At 43.7% G+C, this 17536-nt stretch overlaps 1 protein-coding gene across 3 annotated transcripts in view; it reads left to right on the plus strand.

Annotated features, from left to right (window-relative positions):
• The first annotated feature begins 595 nt into the window (after window positions 1-595).
• FAM184B (family with sequence similarity 184 member B) overlaps window positions 596-17536 on the plus strand; it is a 79486-nt gene continuing 62545 nt past the window's right edge. For all 3 annotated transcript variants that reach the window (XM_053254935.1, XM_053254936.1, XM_053254937.1), the window contains exon 1: window positions 596-948. In XM_053254935.1, coding sequence (XP_053110910.1) covers window positions 808-948 — 141 coding nt within the window. In that variant the 5' untranslated portion in view covers window positions 596-807. The remainder of the gene's footprint in view (window positions 949-17536) is intronic.

A 17536-nucleotide genomic window follows, 5' to 3' on the forward strand; every position in this document is an offset into this window, starting at 1 on the left:
CCCACCAGCCACCCTCTTTCTCATAACCACCCGACCCAATGAAATCGACTGGCGGAAGATGCAGGACAAAGGGAAGAACTTCAGGCAACACATAATGTACTTGGGGAAACTGCTGTCACTAATGGTGGGACTTGGGCGGCTTTAAAAGGGGGGTTAGAGAGACATTCATGGCGGCTGAGCCCATCAGTGGCTCTTCGCCACGAAAACTAACAGGACCCCGAAGGTGCAGAGGCAGCACACGTCGGAAAAACATGCTGGGACTGAACGACCAACGGGGGCAGACAACATGTTGCTTTCAAGCCGTGCTTGTGGGCTCCCCGGAAGCGCCTGGCCACTGCTGGGAACAGCATGCGAAGCGAGAGAGCGCCTGGCTCGGAGCCAGCAGGGGGGCTCTGTCTCCTCCTCTCCTCTTCCGCTTTTTTAATGTTTTAAATCATCTCCAGCGATCTCAGCAATTTTCGCCAGGGCGACGGGCTCAGCGTCTCCCCAAGGGAATGTGTAGCATCCAGCCAGCGGCGTCTCCTCGTGGCGGAAGCGGGGAGGGGGGAGGGACCCGGGCGGGAGGAGGCGGCGGGGTGGGCTTGCAATTGCAAAGGTGGTCTGCTTTTGCTCGCCCGCGTGCTCTGCTTGGGGATCAGGCAGGCACACACGAGGAGAGGAAGGCAGGTAGCTGCGCCTTCAGCCAGCTCGGTTTGGGAACTGAAGTGTTTTTCCTTTTGCTAGTGAGCTGTGCGTGTGGGAGAGAGCGGTTATTACAGCCGTCTTCAAGGCTTCTTCTTCTTTTAAACGTTTGTAGCTCGCTGCCTGATGGCTTCGGGTATAAACAAGGTCCATCAGGCTGGGACTTGCAATGGGTCTTCTAAAGCTACTAGTCATTGTAGTTCATCGGAGGAAGGCGATCAGGAAATGCATATGAAAATGTGTAAGAAGATCGCCCAGCTCACCAAGGTAATAAATCAATCAATCTTAGGGGGACTGGGTGGTTGGCGGCTGCTGCTCTTTGAAACTTCCTCTGCTGCAGGTAGGAAGGGAGAAGTTTTAACCTGCCTGCCTCTAGTGTGACAGCTGGCTGGTCGGGGGAAGAAAAGATCTGCATGTAAACAAGCAACTTTCGTTTACATATGCTTTCCCTCGGGTGCTACAAATCAACCTTTCGCCTACATTGCCTTGACTCGTGTATGACTGACAATCGAGTCTCGCACTCTCTCCCTACATGCTCTAATTAGTTAAAACAATGGAGAGAGCACGATCGTTGCAAATTGCATAATAAAGTTAGTGATGCTTAAGGGGGGAAATGGATTAGGACGATGGAGATGGTCTTCAGTAGTAGTCGGTTTGGGAAGTTTGCTTTTCTTCAGTACTAAATTGTCTGCAGACTGGTACCACAGATCCCTTGCCTCAGTAGTGTAACTAGGATGAGGCGTGAGGAGGAGAATGGGTAGACATTATGTATATTGATGGTGAATAAATGTTAAATTGTGCGTTTCTTTTCACTGCAGAATAATGGGGCATGTTTTCAGGCTGGTAGATGACAGACGTCACATTGTGCAGAGGCTTAGTGAGGGCAGTGGGTCAGGCAGCAGGGCACAAATGTCACCTCTCATCGGTCCTGTGCTTGCAGCTTAACAATAATGTGCCATCAGCTGTTGAGTGGCACTGATGGAGGAGGAAAAATCTCAAAATGTGGCAATGGAAAATAATAGGGGTGGTGTTGCGTGACAGATTCTAAGCAGATCTCAAGATTTCAGCAGGTCCACAGACATGCTTAACTACTCTCAGGCCTGTTTCCCAACTAGCAAAGGAGGGGTTGGATTTGGGAGCTAGGCCTGCGTATAGACATGACTAGCTGTTGCACTACTCTCCCCCACTGTCTTTATTTCACAGTATTATGTGAATAAAGTAAGAGTAAAAGAGGATATTTGGGAATGGACTGTGATTTGATCAAGAGGCTAAAGTTCCTACAAGAACCTTTCAGTAAATATTGGAACTGTGCAAACAATCTCACAGCTCACTCAGATTTCTGCTGGAAATTTAAATACAGTAAGCAACATCCAGACTAAGTTAGCCATTGAAATTAATGGGACTTAAGTTAATAATAACTAACTTGTCTCATTGATTTCAATGGTGCTTAGTCATGACTAACTAGACTGCGTGGCTGTTGCCTACTATATTTTAGGTCGGAGGTTAATGTTTTCTCAGGTGTTTTCATGCTGGACCTTCAGCCAAATAAACTGCATAATTTAATTTGTCCTATATCAACTACTTCAATGCAAACTTTGATATTCCAACCATTTAAAAAATCTCATTCTTGCATTATACCTGAAATATATATTTTTTACTTTGCTAACTTATTTGAGAAAGTTTTGTTGAAGAGCTCTATATATTTATATTTTATATATTTATATATTTATAAAGTATTACATATTTATATTGCACTGCTGCTTTTTGCTCCTTATTTTTTATTTTATTTTTTTGCATAGGATAATATTGCTTGATTGCAGCTCATTTTTTAATTCAAATAGTCTAATTGAATTTTGTTTGTGAGCAGTAGACCCTGCCTGAATAAAAAAGAGCCAGCGTGGTGTAGTGATTAGAGTGCTGGTCTAGGACCGGGGAGACACGAGTTCAAATCCCCATTCAGCCATGATACTTGCTAGGTGACTCTGGGCCAGTCACTTCTCTCTCAGCCTAACCTACTTCACAGGGTTGTTGTGAGGAGAAACTTAAGTATGTAGTACACCGCTCTGGGCTCCCTGGAGGAAGAGCGGGATATAAAATGAAATAAATAAGCAAACCTCAAACAATGTAAGAGAAATGCCACTGGTCAATTGCTACCTACTGTTAGCATCAGCTAAATAGAAAAGATGGGTAGAGCCATGACAAATCCCCCTTCCATTGCCAAGGAGATGGGCTGACTCTCTTCTTCTGAATGAGCCTTTCTTACTCTCAGTTCATACTGGCATTAGTTTTCATAAATGGTCTTTTAAAGCCCAGGACTGGCTGGAGAGAGCTCTCTTATCCAGCCCATCCATGACCAATGGAAAGCATAACAATCCTATTTGGCATTTATTACTTTCGAGCGTACAGACAAATATGATCCGAGTAACATATACATCAGTAATGGAAGGATTGTATTGTTATCCCCACACTGTAGATGGAGGGGAGAATAAGAACTTGCTTACGACTACCTAGTGAGTATGCCTGAGACTTGAACCAACTAATTCTTTCACATTAAGTGCCACCAGCTAGTGATAGGTCAAGGTTGCTGCCCTAACTATGGGACATCAGGTACCTTTAAAAACCATACAAAACACCTGTATTTGAAGGGAACCGAGGCTGTTTTGGTTGACACAGAGGATGAGATAATGAATCAGAATTGGTTGAAGACAAAGAGCGTTCCTCTTCTTGGCTCTTAATAGCTATGTCTGTTCCCCAGTCCTTTGTTTGGACCATTGTTCTGATCTGGCCCTGACGAGCAGCCTGGTGACCCACCTGCAGTTTATACTTCACAGTCTGTGAGGTAACTTCCTGTCTTACAATGCTGATTTTCTAATGATTATAACTAGTTCCTTTATCCATAAGATATTTATACAAGACTGTTTTTTACAAATCCACTAGCAATATTTGTCTGTGTAACTGACACATCTGACAGTAAGGAGTAATCAGAGAGAGACCCTTATCACAGGTTTCTGTGGCAAGGCTCTCCTCGTTCTGGGTGATGGCTCCTAACAAGAGTGATCATAGATCTTGGTATACTAGATCTAACATCAATATGGTGTAGTTGTTACTAATGTTGGACTAAGACCAGGGAGACCTGAGTCCAAATCTCCATTCTGCCATGAAACTCACTGGGTGACTCTGGGCCCGTCATTTATCCCTCAGTGTAACCTACCACACACAGGGTTGTAGTAGGGATAAATTTAGCCATGTACACTGCTCTAGGCTCCTTGGAGGAAAAGCAGGATATACATAAATAAAATCTACGGAGCTACCTCCGTTGCTGTTGACCCCTTTAGACTGCAGCTCCTCTTCATCCTCACAGGCCAAGTTATTCCTGCAACCTAGCCCTTGAGATTGAGGAGGGAGAGCTGCTGTCTTGACCCCTTCAGGCTTCCTCAGCTTTCACCAGTACAGCAGGGTGAGCAAGGAAGTAAGGGATTTCCCCCGCTTGCCACATAGTCAGTAGCAGAGTCAATGTGTCTATATGTGTGGTATGCACATATTTTTTTATATTTATGATATTTTGGACACATTGATGTTTCAGGTGTGTGAGCACCCTTATAGGACATGAGGGTACTAGGGTGCTTTCCAGAGAACACCCTGCAGTGGGTCACAGCAGATCTCCGAAGTGTGCTTCCACATTTCCTGTGTTGTGACACCGCAGTGTCTACGCTGACTGCAGGGTGCTGTTCCCATTTCCGATGCGTTGTTTTGAATTTAATCATTGCGATATAGTGTTATGACGTTGTGTATCCGGAGTAAAAAGGTTGCTGCTTTTTTGGGTTGTTAAGTTTCTGTAAGACTGCTCCCCTTGCTGTTTTAGTTTCAAATGTGATTTGCCTGAATGGAAGCGTTTTGCTGCTTTTGAGGAGCTAATCTGGAAAGTGCCTAGATGGGGACTGTATCTCAACTCCTTCAGTACACTGGCATTCAAGTTTAGCTGCACTCGAATAACGGTCAGGGGGACAAATGTCACTGGGCCCCTGAGACCACCAGCTGGGTGACAGCTTGCTCTTTACTCTCCCCGTGTGACTCTGTGAAGAACAACAAGGGTGAAGGGGCACATCTTCACTTTTGTCCCAGGGCTCACTCCAAACTTGCTACCCTTTTTCTTGCACTGAAATGTGACAGGTTATACTTTACTTATTTATTTGAAATTTTTACATACTGCCTATCATTATCAACAACAAGAACAAGAAGAAGTTATCCAAGCAGTTTCCTTAGCAAAAGTAATAAGAGCATGGCTGTCTGTCCCAAAGGAGCTGACAATCTAAAAAAAAAACCCCACAAGTGAGACAAGAGCCACTAAAAGGTACACCAAGCCGGGTTGGACAGGGACAGTTGCTCTCTCCCTGCTAAATATAAGAGAGATGCCACTTTAAGAAGTGCCTCTTTGCCCAGTTAGCTGGGAAGAATTTATTACTGTATGTTACAACACATTACTCAACGCCTTTGCTTCAGTGCTGCATATTGATAGGGTTCTCTGGCCCACTTCTCCTCCTCCTTTAAATACAACAGAAAATGTACCTGTACATCAGTTCAGACATGGATGTCATTTTAAAAAGATATTCCTTGTTCTTTCCCCTTCCCTTTACCTTCTCTCTGCATACACCTGTATTTATTTAGCTTTGGCCACTCCACTGAATGTTTATTTGTTCCACATATGCTGGAAACAAGGTTTGTGTGTTCAAAAATTGTTACCTTTTTGTAGGTGTTGTGCTGCTTACACATCTCAGTTTTTACTTGAATTTTCACTAGGAGTCAATCTCTTCCATTTCTCATGAAGCCCCATATTTTGTGGTGAAATTAATGAGACACATGGAGATATTTAGTTCTGTGCTACCCATAATTTGCTTTGCTTGTTGCATTTTTATCCATCCTTCCGCCAAGGAGCTCAGAGTAGATATATGGTTCTATTTCCTCTTTCTTTTTGCAACAGCTCTCTGTCTCGCCCAGGGCTGTAGCAAGGTTGGAGTGGTGGAGTCATAAAGATTGACCAAAGGTGAAGATGGGCTCCTGCCCCCCACTTCTTCAGAGGCACATGAGGGGGACAGCTCTCACCTTCATGCCTCTCTGAAGAAGTGTCACCCAACTGGCAGAGTCCTCCTCCTTCAGGGTCATAGGGACATTTGTCTCCTCCCCGCTTGTTCATCCCCTGGTATGGCCCAAGATTGCTAGTGAACTTTGTGGCTGAGTGGGGATTTGGCTCTGGTTCTAGTCCAACACTCTAACTACTATGTCACAATCATTCACATGATGAACCATGCAGGGGCATAGCAAGGTTGGAGGGGGCCCAGAGACAAGATTTTAAAATGGGCCCCTCGCTGATATACACACACAAACACACTTCACAATCTAGCTTTTTTTACTCTCTGTTCCTGCCGATCTCCAAGAGACTCAACATAATTCATAGGGGGTGCAACATGGGTGGGCGGGGAGTCATGTGATGTGCCTCTGGGGGGCCCCTCGAGGCAGTGGGGCCCCAAGACGACTGCCTCCCCTTGCCTAATGGTAGTTACGTCCCTGGAACCATGCAATGCTTGCATTCCCGATTGGCTGGTGCTGCAGCATACATGGAAGCGAGCCCCGATGGTGCAACACAAGAACACGAGCAACTATTTAAAACATCACACCTACACTTGCGCAGCAGAACTTACATTGGAAACATGATGCCTTGTGCATCATGTGAGCCACTGGCCCTCAGAATATCCCAACATGGTGTATAACTAAGCTGCTTGTTATAAGTTTCTCATAGGGCACAAAAGGAACTTCTTTTCCCTGTATCTGTTTAGTAGTATGAATTGATGGTCCTTAAGTAGAATGTGACCTATAATTTCCTGGACTGCTTTCCAGAAAGCTTGTATGTGTACACCTTATGGTTTTCCATTCCCACACATTTCTTCCAACTCAAAGCTCTTTCCTGTTTGAATAAATATATTTGGCATGAATGTGCAAAAGCAGAACACGATTTAGAGATTTACTGCTCAGGGATGTGAATATTAACAGACTTCAGCAGTCTGCTACTTGTATCTCCACTCATCCCAGAATAATGACAAACTGTAATTTTGTTCATGGGCAATGCACAGTATGTACAGATGTATATACTTGCCCACAAGTGGATTTTTGTGTTATACAAATGCAGGAGTATGTATTTTATAATAGTTCTATCTGTATGCCTGGATACACATTTTCACACACAAACAAATCTTGATTTTACAAAGAATGCAAGATTGATGGTCAGATATATAGATAGTTTGAAGGTACTTGCTATCTGCAAAGGGCACATCATTTTCTGAATGCCTATCAGAGATTCCAGCACTATTCAGATATTATGTTGTTTGTGCATACAGGTATCTGTAACCATGTATGTGTTTTTGTATGAATTATTGCATTCCTTTAAACACTGCATTATTTTCCAACCAAACCGAGGTACAGGCCCCTTAACACCTTATGCAAGGTGCAGATAGGAAGTGTACTACTGTACATCTGTTGAACATAAGGTGTGGATAATTGAATTTGTATATAGACTGTACATCTGTTGAGCATTCCATGTGAAAATGGCTTCTGTCTTATACCAAGCTCTGTTCTCACCCACCATGTCTCCAAGCCATTGCAACCTTGTGTCTTTTGCAACTTACTTCTCTTTCATTCCTTTCTCTTTATAATTTCTTTTAAAATACCACTCCTAATGGCCACATTTGCATTCTTATTACTAAATTAACTCTGGCAGCCTGCCTCATTGCCCTAAATTCTAAACCATACATCAATACTGGCGACACTATCTTTTTAGTACATCTTACTTTCAGTGGTGTTAGTTACTTTCTCCCACACAACGCCACAGTTAAGACCATAATTTAATTCATGCCCTTTCCATTCTGTTTTCACTTCTTTGGCACATAAACATAATTATTTGGGCTGGGCTGGGGTTGCCAACCAGTGTTCCCACTATTTTTTTTTTTCATCTCTGTGTAAAATGAGTTTTGTTCTGAGTGGCAGCATCAAGGCAGTGTGCGCGCATGTGCATTCAGAGTGGTGCATTCCTGGTTCATCCTGAGTGGGATCTAAAATTAATTGAGTGGGCTTCAAAAACGTGTGTGTGTGTGTGCGCGCACACACACACACACATGTACACGCTTTAGGGGGAACACAGTTGCCCACCCTCTCAGACTTGACAAAAGTATACTGGAATTGGCATTGATTTCCCAGTGTCTATTAAAAATAATACAGGAGATTTTAATATCATCCTTCATCCAGCTCATCCAATCCATATCATCCTTCATCCAGCCACAGTGGGGAGACTTCTCCATTAATGTGCCTGATGCTTGTTTCAGCAGCCTGCCTGCCGACCTCCCTGCCTTCTCTTTCTGTACTCCCCAGACTGCTGCTCCATGCCCATCTGCAGGAGGCAGGCAGCTGGGAGGAGCTACAGGAGGTGTGTTGGGAGGAGCCAGAGAACTTTATCTGCTGCCTTGTGATATTGCTGTGGGCAGGAAGATGGTGTGAATGTGCAGTTGAAGTTCTAGGCCAGTACCAGTGAGGCAGAGCTGCAAAGCCACCCTTTGCTCGTACTGGGCCAGCTGCAGAATCTGTGCCACTTCCCCGGGGCCCAGCTGCGCAGCAAACTGCAGATGAGGGTCACCATCTGCAGTTTACTTGCAGTAATGCAAGTAAAGTTGCATTGGCTCTCATAATCTAAACTGGCTCAGGATCCTGGCAGGCACTGTCTATGGGAAGGGAAGGCAGCAGAGTTCTTGCGGTCCACTGCCCCCCTAGGGCTGCGGTATCTGCCCCCATTTTGTGGCTCCCCCAAAGGCTGCCAGCCACCCACTTTCCACTTTTCTGAGTATAATGGGATATGATCCCTCTTTCTTTCAGCAGGTGTAGGGTGTCTTAGGGAGCACAGGCAGCAAGCCCTGGTGAGATATTTAATTTTCTTCTCCTGCCCAATCACTTACTCCAGCAATATAATTTGTCCTGGATTTTGTTGTAGATGAACAGTTTTGCATCATTACCAGGTATTGATTCCCCACCCCCAGGGACCAGAGAGTGATTACTGAGACTTGTTTCCAGCACTAATTTCAAACACAGGTTCCTTCTGAGATCCAGAAAAAGTAAAGGAACAAGGCAGACTTTATACTGTCAGAGCAGGAGATAAATGTAGATGTTTCACTAGACTGAAAGTTGGTGGAAGCCAAAGTGGGTGTTTTACCTAGTCTTGTAGGACATTTCATCCCTCCAGAGTTGAGTTCCATCATCTGGCAATAAAATATATTGTTGGTTTTATATGGTTAACAGTAAGATGTTGCTCAAACTGTTGTGTGATAGCAAATCTGCTTTCTGGCTATAATGTGGGTTCAGGTGGGAGGCATTGATGGGGATCTTGCAGAGAATGGTTGCCACTGACTTCTATGGGGAAGAATGCTGACATTGGGAACATGAGGGAAAACCTGTGCTCAACCCTGACACCTTGTGGGCTCGATCCATTAATAGAGATCCCACAGGAGAATGCATAGGAACATAGGCAATGCGAGTCTTTGCAGCCTTTTGCAATCTCCATAATGTATTTCCCGTTTCCCCTCCCTTCGCACGTACTCTTCCCATCATAATGATGGGCATTTTCCTAGTAAGAATACAAACACTATTGAGATTCCTTAGGATGAAAGCTGTAATATAAAATGACACATAGGATCAGTGAAAGCTATTAATAACTACTTATGGGATATATTAAAGAATGTCAGATTGGCTGTGTGAAAATGACTAATTTCATTATAAGCCCTGCATAATGGAGTCTGATTCATCGGAATCTAAATTAGTTTGCAAGCAGGTTACCTAACGAAATTATGCCGTCAAGGTAGATGTATCTATACATATAAGGTTAATGCTGCACTTATTTTCTTTTGCAGAAAAAAAAATCTAGTCTTTTTACCACTGAAGTCCACTTCAGGCCAACACTTACTTATTTAATACATTATCATATTTTTATAGCACCTGATATATACATCTCTAGGCGGTGTTAAAGTAAAGTGTGCCATCGAGTCAGTGTTGATTCCTGGCAGCCACAGAGCCCTGTGGTTGTCTTTGGTAGAATACAGGAGGGGTTTACCATTGCCTCCTCCCGCACAGTCTGAGAAGATGCCTTTCAGCATCTTCCTATATCGCTGCTGCCCGATATAGGTGTTTCCCATAGTCTGGGAAACATACCAGCGGGGATTTGAACCGGCAACCTCATGCTTGCTAGTCAAGTCATTTCGCCGCTGCACCATTAGGTGACTCTAGGTGGTGTTATCATCTGTTATATACTGGATACCTGAGAGACCACCTGCTCCCAAGAGTTTCTGTCCACTTGGCAAGGTCATCAGAGGGGGCTCTGCTCCGTTTGCTGAGAATGAGCAAGGCTTGGCTGTCATGTATGCGGGACAGGACCTTCTCAGTTATTGCCCTCAGACTTTGGAATACTCTCCCAGTGGGCATCCACTCCTCAGTCTCCATCACAGTTTTTAGAAAACAAATAAAATCTTAGCTTTTTACCCAGGCTTTTATATGAGTGGTTTTGTTGTTGTTGTTTCTGCTGCTGCTCTGTATTTTTTTTTAAAAAAAATATTGTATATGTTTTTCAAACTTTTCATTAGGGTTGTATTTTTATATTCCAATTTAATATTTTTATTGTGTAACTGTTTTATATTGTTTTAAATGTTTTGTAAACCACCTTGAGATTGTTTTAGTGAAAGGCGGTATAAAAATTTAATGATAATTAAATAATATACTGCCGATTACAGAAGTCTCAAGGCAGTTTACAAAAAATAAAAACAACCAGAAATTTAAAAGCAACATTAAAACATATATAACATTCAAATTAAAACAATAAATCAGTAAAATTCAGCCAAAAGCCTGGCTGAAGAGATGTGTCCTCAGTTGTTTCCTAGAATCTATTGGGTATGGAACAGCTCTAATCTCAACAGGGAATGCATTTCACAAGCCCAGGGCAATGGGAACAAACCACCCCCCCTGGATAAAAGGATTATCTTCCTTGGAGGCCTTCAGGAGAGCCTTAAGGACTCATCTTTTTAGCCTGGCTTTTAATGATACCTAGTTTTAATTTTTATTTTAATCTGCTTAAAAAAATCTTTTAATTTTAATTGTTCTATTATGTGTTTTTTATTTTAATGTAAACTACACTGAGCCGCTTTAGGAAAGGTGGTATATAAATTGAAAAAATAGATATACACAGCTCATAGCCTTTGGATGGATAGGGCGGTGTAGAAATGTAATAAATAAACAACAACAAAAACAAACTACAGAGAAGGCTCATCTTTGAGTCTCTACCATTCGAATTTGGCAGCACCCTCAGACAAATCTCCTTTGACACTAGACAGCAAAGGGGTTCATAACAAAGAAGGCATTCTCTTAAATACCCTGGGCCCAAGCCATTAAGGGCTTTAGGTGATAACCAACACTTTGTATTTTGCCTGGAAACCTACTGGCAGCCAGTGTAGTTGTTTCAGAACATACAGGTGAAACTCGGAAAATTAGAATATCGTGCAAAAGTCCATTAATTTCAGTAATGCAAATTAAAAGGTGAAACTGATATATGAGACAGACGCATTACATGCAAAGCGAGATAAGTCAAGCCTTAATTTGTTATAATTGTGATGATCATGGCGTTCAGCTCATGAAAACCACAAATCCACAATCCCAGAAAATTAGAATATTACATGAAACCAATAAAACAAGGATTGTAGAATAGAACAATATCGGACCTCCAAAAAGTATACAGTGTACTGTGCTTGATTGGCCAGCAAACTCGCCTGACCTGACCCCATAGAGAATCTATGGGGCATTGCCAAAAGAAGGATGAGAGACATGAGACCAAACAATGCAGAAGAGCTGAAGGCCGCTAATGAAGCATCCTGGTCTTCCATAACACATCATCAGTGCCACAGGCTGATAGCATCCATGCCACGCCGCATTGAGGCAGTAATTGCTGCAAAAGGGGCCAAACCAAGTACTGAATACATATGCATGCTTATACTTTTCAGAGGTCCGATATTGTTCTATTCTACAATCCTTGTCTTCTTGGTTCCATGTAATATTCTAATTTTCTGGGATTGTGGATTTGGGGTTTTCATGAGCTGTATGCCATGATCATCACAATTATAACAAATTAAGGCTTGACTTATCTCGCTTTGCATGTAATGCGTCTGTCTCATATATCAGTTTCACCTTTTAATTTGCATTACTGAAATTAATGGACTTTTGCATGATATTCTAATTTTCTGAGTTTCACCTGTAATATGGTAATATGGTCTCTTCAGGACATCCTGGAGACCAACCTAACAGCAGCATTCTGCACCAGTTGCAGTTACTGGACCAACGTAGGCATACAAAGGCAGCCCAACATAGAGTGCTTTGAAGTAGACAAGCCTAGAGTTTACCAGCATGTGCACCGCTGTTTGAAGGTCACTTTCTTACAGGAAAGGTTGCAGTTGGTGTATCAGCCAAAGCTGATTAAAAACGCTCCTTATCTTCCACCTGAGGTCTCAGAGAGAAGTTTGGATCCAGACATACTGCCAAACTGCATACTTGATCCTTCTGAGGGAGTGTAACCCCATCTAGAACAGTTAGATCTGTCCCATCTCCTGAATTACAGCTCCCTGCAATGAGCACTTCCATCAGATGTGATGTACATCAGATGTGATGTGGGAGATCTGTGACTGGATCAGTCATTGTTTTTTGTTGCCCTTTGGAGCAACTGATCAGAGATGCAGCACTGGAACTGGGGTGTTTACAGGACGTTTAACACTTTCTCCCATGCTGTTTCCCAGAACTTAAATTCCCAGAGGGCCTAATAGCACCTTTGTGAGGGGAAGTTGATTTTGGTCAGGAAAACAGCATGCGGGGGGGGGGGGGGGGTTGGGGGCGTAAAGGGTTAAACATGCACTGGCCCAGTACCACCACTCTGATCAAAACTAGAATGTCTCCCCACTCCATAGCTGCTTGCAAGGGGGAAACAAATGAGAGTGCCAGTCACAGATATCCCACATCAAATGTCTTTTGCCCCGAACCTCTCAAGGGTAACATCATTGCTTCACTTCTTCTTCTCCTTACAGAGCCCTCTGCTTCCTGTGCTTTACAGTGTGATAAAATCTCTTGCCAGCAATAACAAAAAGATGTACTTTTCAGGCAGTGTTCCCTCTAATAGGGGTTCCCAGATGTTGTTGACTACAACTCCCAGAATTCCCAGCTGCAATGGCTTTTGCTTGGGGATTATTGGGAGTTGTAGTCAACAACATCTGGGAATCCCTGTTAGAGGGAACACTGTTTCCAGGAGTAAGTTCAGCGTCTGCCTGTTTTTCAGTCTTTCAATTACTAGATGTTACTCAAGCATACTAAAAATTGTGACCATTCAAGAGGGTGCATAGTATTAAATAATATGTCTTGTGGGTTATTTATTGTACAGTATTGTGGAAGCATTGGGTAACATACATACACTTATCTGGATGGTTAAGTGTGTGTGTGTGTGTGTGTGTGTGTGTGTGTGTGTGTGTGTACATGCGTAAGTAAAACTAAAGTTAGCTTGTATCATGTCTGAGAAGGATCCCCTCCTCAATAATTGGCTTAACAGCGGGGATGTCATGAAATGGTCCTAATCTGTTTAGCAGATGAAGGGAAAGGTCCAGTGATAGAATGATGATTTTTCTTAGCTAAGAAAAATCTTGCACAGAACCCAGAAATATAAAAATCTGTGTAAGGAAGGTGGACAGAGGTCCTGGGCAGGAAGGAGACTGGAAAGCTAAAAGTCAAAAGCCTCTGTAAGCAGAGGGGTTGGAGGAAAGAAGTCTGATTAGACAGTGGCTTGAAAAGAAAGGAGCTGAGGAAATAATAAATGAAGGTGGCAGAGCATTGGGAGAAATGTAGAGCAGGAAAATATCTGAGAGAAGTAGCTAGTGAAACAGTGATGGGGAAACCTCAAAAAGATAAGAGAGTTCAAGTGGGATGGGCCTGTAGGCTGTCTGTTTCCTGGATGAAATAAAGATCAAAAGCAAGTTTATGAACCTCTTTTTCTATTCTCCTGAGTTCTGAATTTCTTTGATTCTTTGGGATGACGTAATTAGAGAAACTAGTGCATGTACAATAAGATTAACGGTTCTTATTATTGTTAGAGGAAGTTGTGTGTCAAACCTCACATTTTATGTTGGGAAAAATGACCAAAAATGTGACATCCCAATTCTGCAAAATGTACCAAAGCTTACAGATTACTGTTAATCTCCTTTGAGCAAAATTTGTTGGGGTTAGATTATAATAAACACTGAAAACAGTCATAGCAAAATTTACATTTTGGATTTTCCTTTGCTCCTGAATCATTGTGGAAATGTCAGTTTCCCAGTCAGTTCTGCAAATCTACTTTTAAAGTATCAAGGTACTTTCATCCTAAACACAATTAGCTAGTAGCAAATCTTGTTGATGTCAATGAATGTTGTTTCCAAGTAAGTAAGCAAGCATAACACTACAATCCTGTACACACTTACGTAGGAAGACATCTCACTAAACTCTAAGCAGGCCACTGTAAACAAACAACATGCAAATAAAGTCTAATGTGATTAGGTCCAATCCACATGTCCATTTCCTAGATTTTATGTGGATTAATGAGAGTATGGTTATATGCGAGTACTTCTACACATGTTGAAATTTGTTCATGGGAGCCCTATTCAAATGTTATATCCAAAATGTAACATTTTGTTAACTGTTTGTTAACTCCCAGATGTTAGACAGCCATGCCTAGGAAGTAGGGATGTGCACGGAACAGGGCGGGGATGGCTCGAGGCCGGGGGGGGCACCTTAAGTGTCGGAGAGGGGGCACTTACCCCTCCCTCCACCTTTGCCTGTAAAAGCCTTCGGGGAGGCAGCGTACCTCCCTGCTGCCCCTTCCCCCTCTTCAGCCAGAACCTTTCCAGGGTTGTTGTTGTATAGTCGCCAGTTGTAAATTTCCTTTCATTAATCTGTTCGTTCTTTCTACTAACCTATTCCCTCCAGGATGGTACAAGGAAATAGTCTTGTATTATATACAACAGTTATGCAAATATTGCTCCATTTCAAATGAGGTAAACTGTGTCCCATTGTCAATCAGTAGTTCTTTAGGAGGACATTCTCTCACGAAAACTGCAGCCATGAAGTGGATCACCTTGTTTGTAGTTGTCAGCATGTTGTCAGCATGTGAAACTTCTGGCCACCTGGAAGCCATGATGGGCTGGATGAGGGCTAGCAAGATGAAACTTAATCCTGACAAGATGGAGATAATGATGGTTAGCAGAAGGCCTGATCGGGTATGAAGTTTCAGCCTTTTCTGTATGGGGTTGCACTCCCTCTGAAGTAGTAAGTTTGCATCCTGTTCCTAGAAAATAAGGTGGTGGCGGCAGCCAGGAGCACATTTGCTCAACTTTGGTTGGTGCACCAGCTGCAATCCTTCCTGGTGGGTGGGCTGATCTGGCCTCTGTCACGCATGCCTTAGTCATGTCACATTTGGAATACTGCAATGCACTCTGTGTGGGGCTGCCCTTGAAAAGTATTCGGAAACTGCAGATGGTGCAGAATGTGGCTGCCAGATTGATTTCTGGGACTGCTTGCAGTGTACATGTTACTCTAGTCTTGAAGGCACAGCACTGGCTGCCAGTCTGTTTCTGGGTACAGTTCAAAGTGCTGGTTATTACCTTTAAAGCTCTAAACAGTTTGGGCTCCAGGTACCTTAGGAATCATCTGCTCCCAGCTGAATCTACCCACCTGACTAGATCAGATGAGAGAGCTCTGCTCTCTGTGCCGACATCTGCTGAGGCCTGTTTGATGAGCATGCAAGACAGGGCCTTCTCAGTTATTGCCCCAGGCTGTGGAATTCATTAACAGTTGAGACCTGTGTGGTTCCCTCTCTCCTAGCCTTTAGGAGGAAAGCGAAAATTGCCTTTTTAAAATCCAGGCTTTTGGCCAACAAGCTGTCCTTTGCTCTTTTTAAGCTTTTAGCTATATTTGTTCTGTTTTTATGTTCTTATTGAATTGTTTTTGTTGTATACCACTTTGGGGTCTTAGAATGAAGGGTGGAACATAAATATAAATAAAAGATCTACATACTTTGGGCAGTTTGGACAAGGTTCTATTTCAGTGTTACTCACTGTAAATCCCAGGAGCCAGAGGCAGTCCCCGTCAACTAGGGATATGTAAGCCAGCTCAAAATTGAGCTGGTTCACACTTGAACCGGTTCAGTTCAAAGGCTCAACCTAGAATTGAACCTGACTCAGTTCAGTTCAAGGTCAAGCCAAACCGGGCTGGCCGATTCAGAACTGGCTCGAAGCCCTACCGGCAAAGGGGAATCCGGTGAGGATTCTTCTTAACTGGTAGAGGGTCAGGGGCGGGTGGCTTCCCTAACTGTAAAGGGAACTCAGGGGAGTGAATAGAAATACTTACAAATGGCGCCAGCAGTGCTGCTTCTGGCTGCAGCACCTGCGGGTGATGGGGGCGGCAGCTCCCCAACCCCCACCAGCCTCCCCATGAGTCTCCTGGGCCAGCAACCTGGTTTGGGCCCATTTTAATAATTTATTTTATTAACTTGTTTTATGACATTGTTTTATTGCATTTGCATGGTCCCTGTGCATGCACAGAGGTCCAAAAATGGCCTCCACACCTGCACGGAGGCCCAGAATGGGCCACCATCGTCCCAGGAGACTCGGAAGCTGCCACTGCCTCACCCCCGCTCCCGCGCACGCCCGCTGCAGCCGGCACAATTTTTAAGTACTTCTATTCACTCCTCTGAGTCTTTTCTACAGTTAGGGAAGCCCTGCCCCGCCCCTTTACCAGTTACGCCCTGGATTTCCCTTTGCTGGTAGGTCTTAGAGCTGGTTCCAACTCTAGGTGCAGCTCCCTGGCTAATTGTTTATTGGGCCAGTGTGAAGCTGTATTGGGCCAGAATGCTCTACACAGCCCCCCAGTACCATGTGGAGGTGACCATTCCCACAGTGCAGTGCTTTGGCCAGCATGGGGTGGGGTGAGGGGGTCCTTTAAGGGAAAGAGTGTTCTCTTGAGTCCCTGAACCATCTTGGGAGGTGTGCACAGAATCCTGGGAGGTGTAGCCCTTGCCAGTGCTTTCCTCCTAGAACTCTTGAGAAGGGCTCTGCCTCTCTTAAAGGGCCCTTTCATCATTGAGGAAAGTGCACATCTGGGTGGAGGTCACACAGTGGGAAATGGGTCTTGGGTTGAAGGGCCTTTGCCAAAGTGGCCTCTGCTTGAAAAATAGTGAAGGTGACTGCTCAGTATTATGCAAAGTGTATCAGGGGCGTAACGAGGCTGGAGTGGGCCCAGAGACAAAATTTTAAAATGGGCCCCTCACTGATACACACACACTCACTTCACATGTGACTTGCCTCTGGGGGGCCCCTCGAGGCGTGGGGGCCAAGAGAAACATCTTTGTGCAAGTACAGCATTAACATGTCAGTGAATGGATGGAGTTTTCTTTTTAAAAGATAATTGTTTACTTGGAACATTATTATATCCAAGAGAAAAAGATAATCGAGAAAAACTCTAATCTACACACGTTAGCAAAGATAACATTTAAGGTGATATAAAAACACACCTTATCTTCTTAATATCTAACTTGTTCCCTACAGTGTTAAGAACATACTGTAAGAACAGCCCTGCTGGATCAGGCCCAAGGCCTATCTAGTCCAGCATCCTGTTTCACACAGTGGCCCACCAAAATGCAACACTGTGCACCAAACGTATGGAACATCCAATGGCACATAAGGCAAGCCCTGTTCCCATGGATAACAAAATATTT

Source organism: Hemicordylus capensis, chromosome 5 (assembly GCF_027244095.1).
Source record: "Hemicordylus capensis ecotype Gifberg chromosome 5, rHemCap1.1.pri, whole genome shotgun sequence".
Classification (NCBI taxonomy): domain Eukaryota; kingdom Metazoa; phylum Chordata; class Lepidosauria; order Squamata; family Cordylidae; genus Hemicordylus; species Hemicordylus capensis.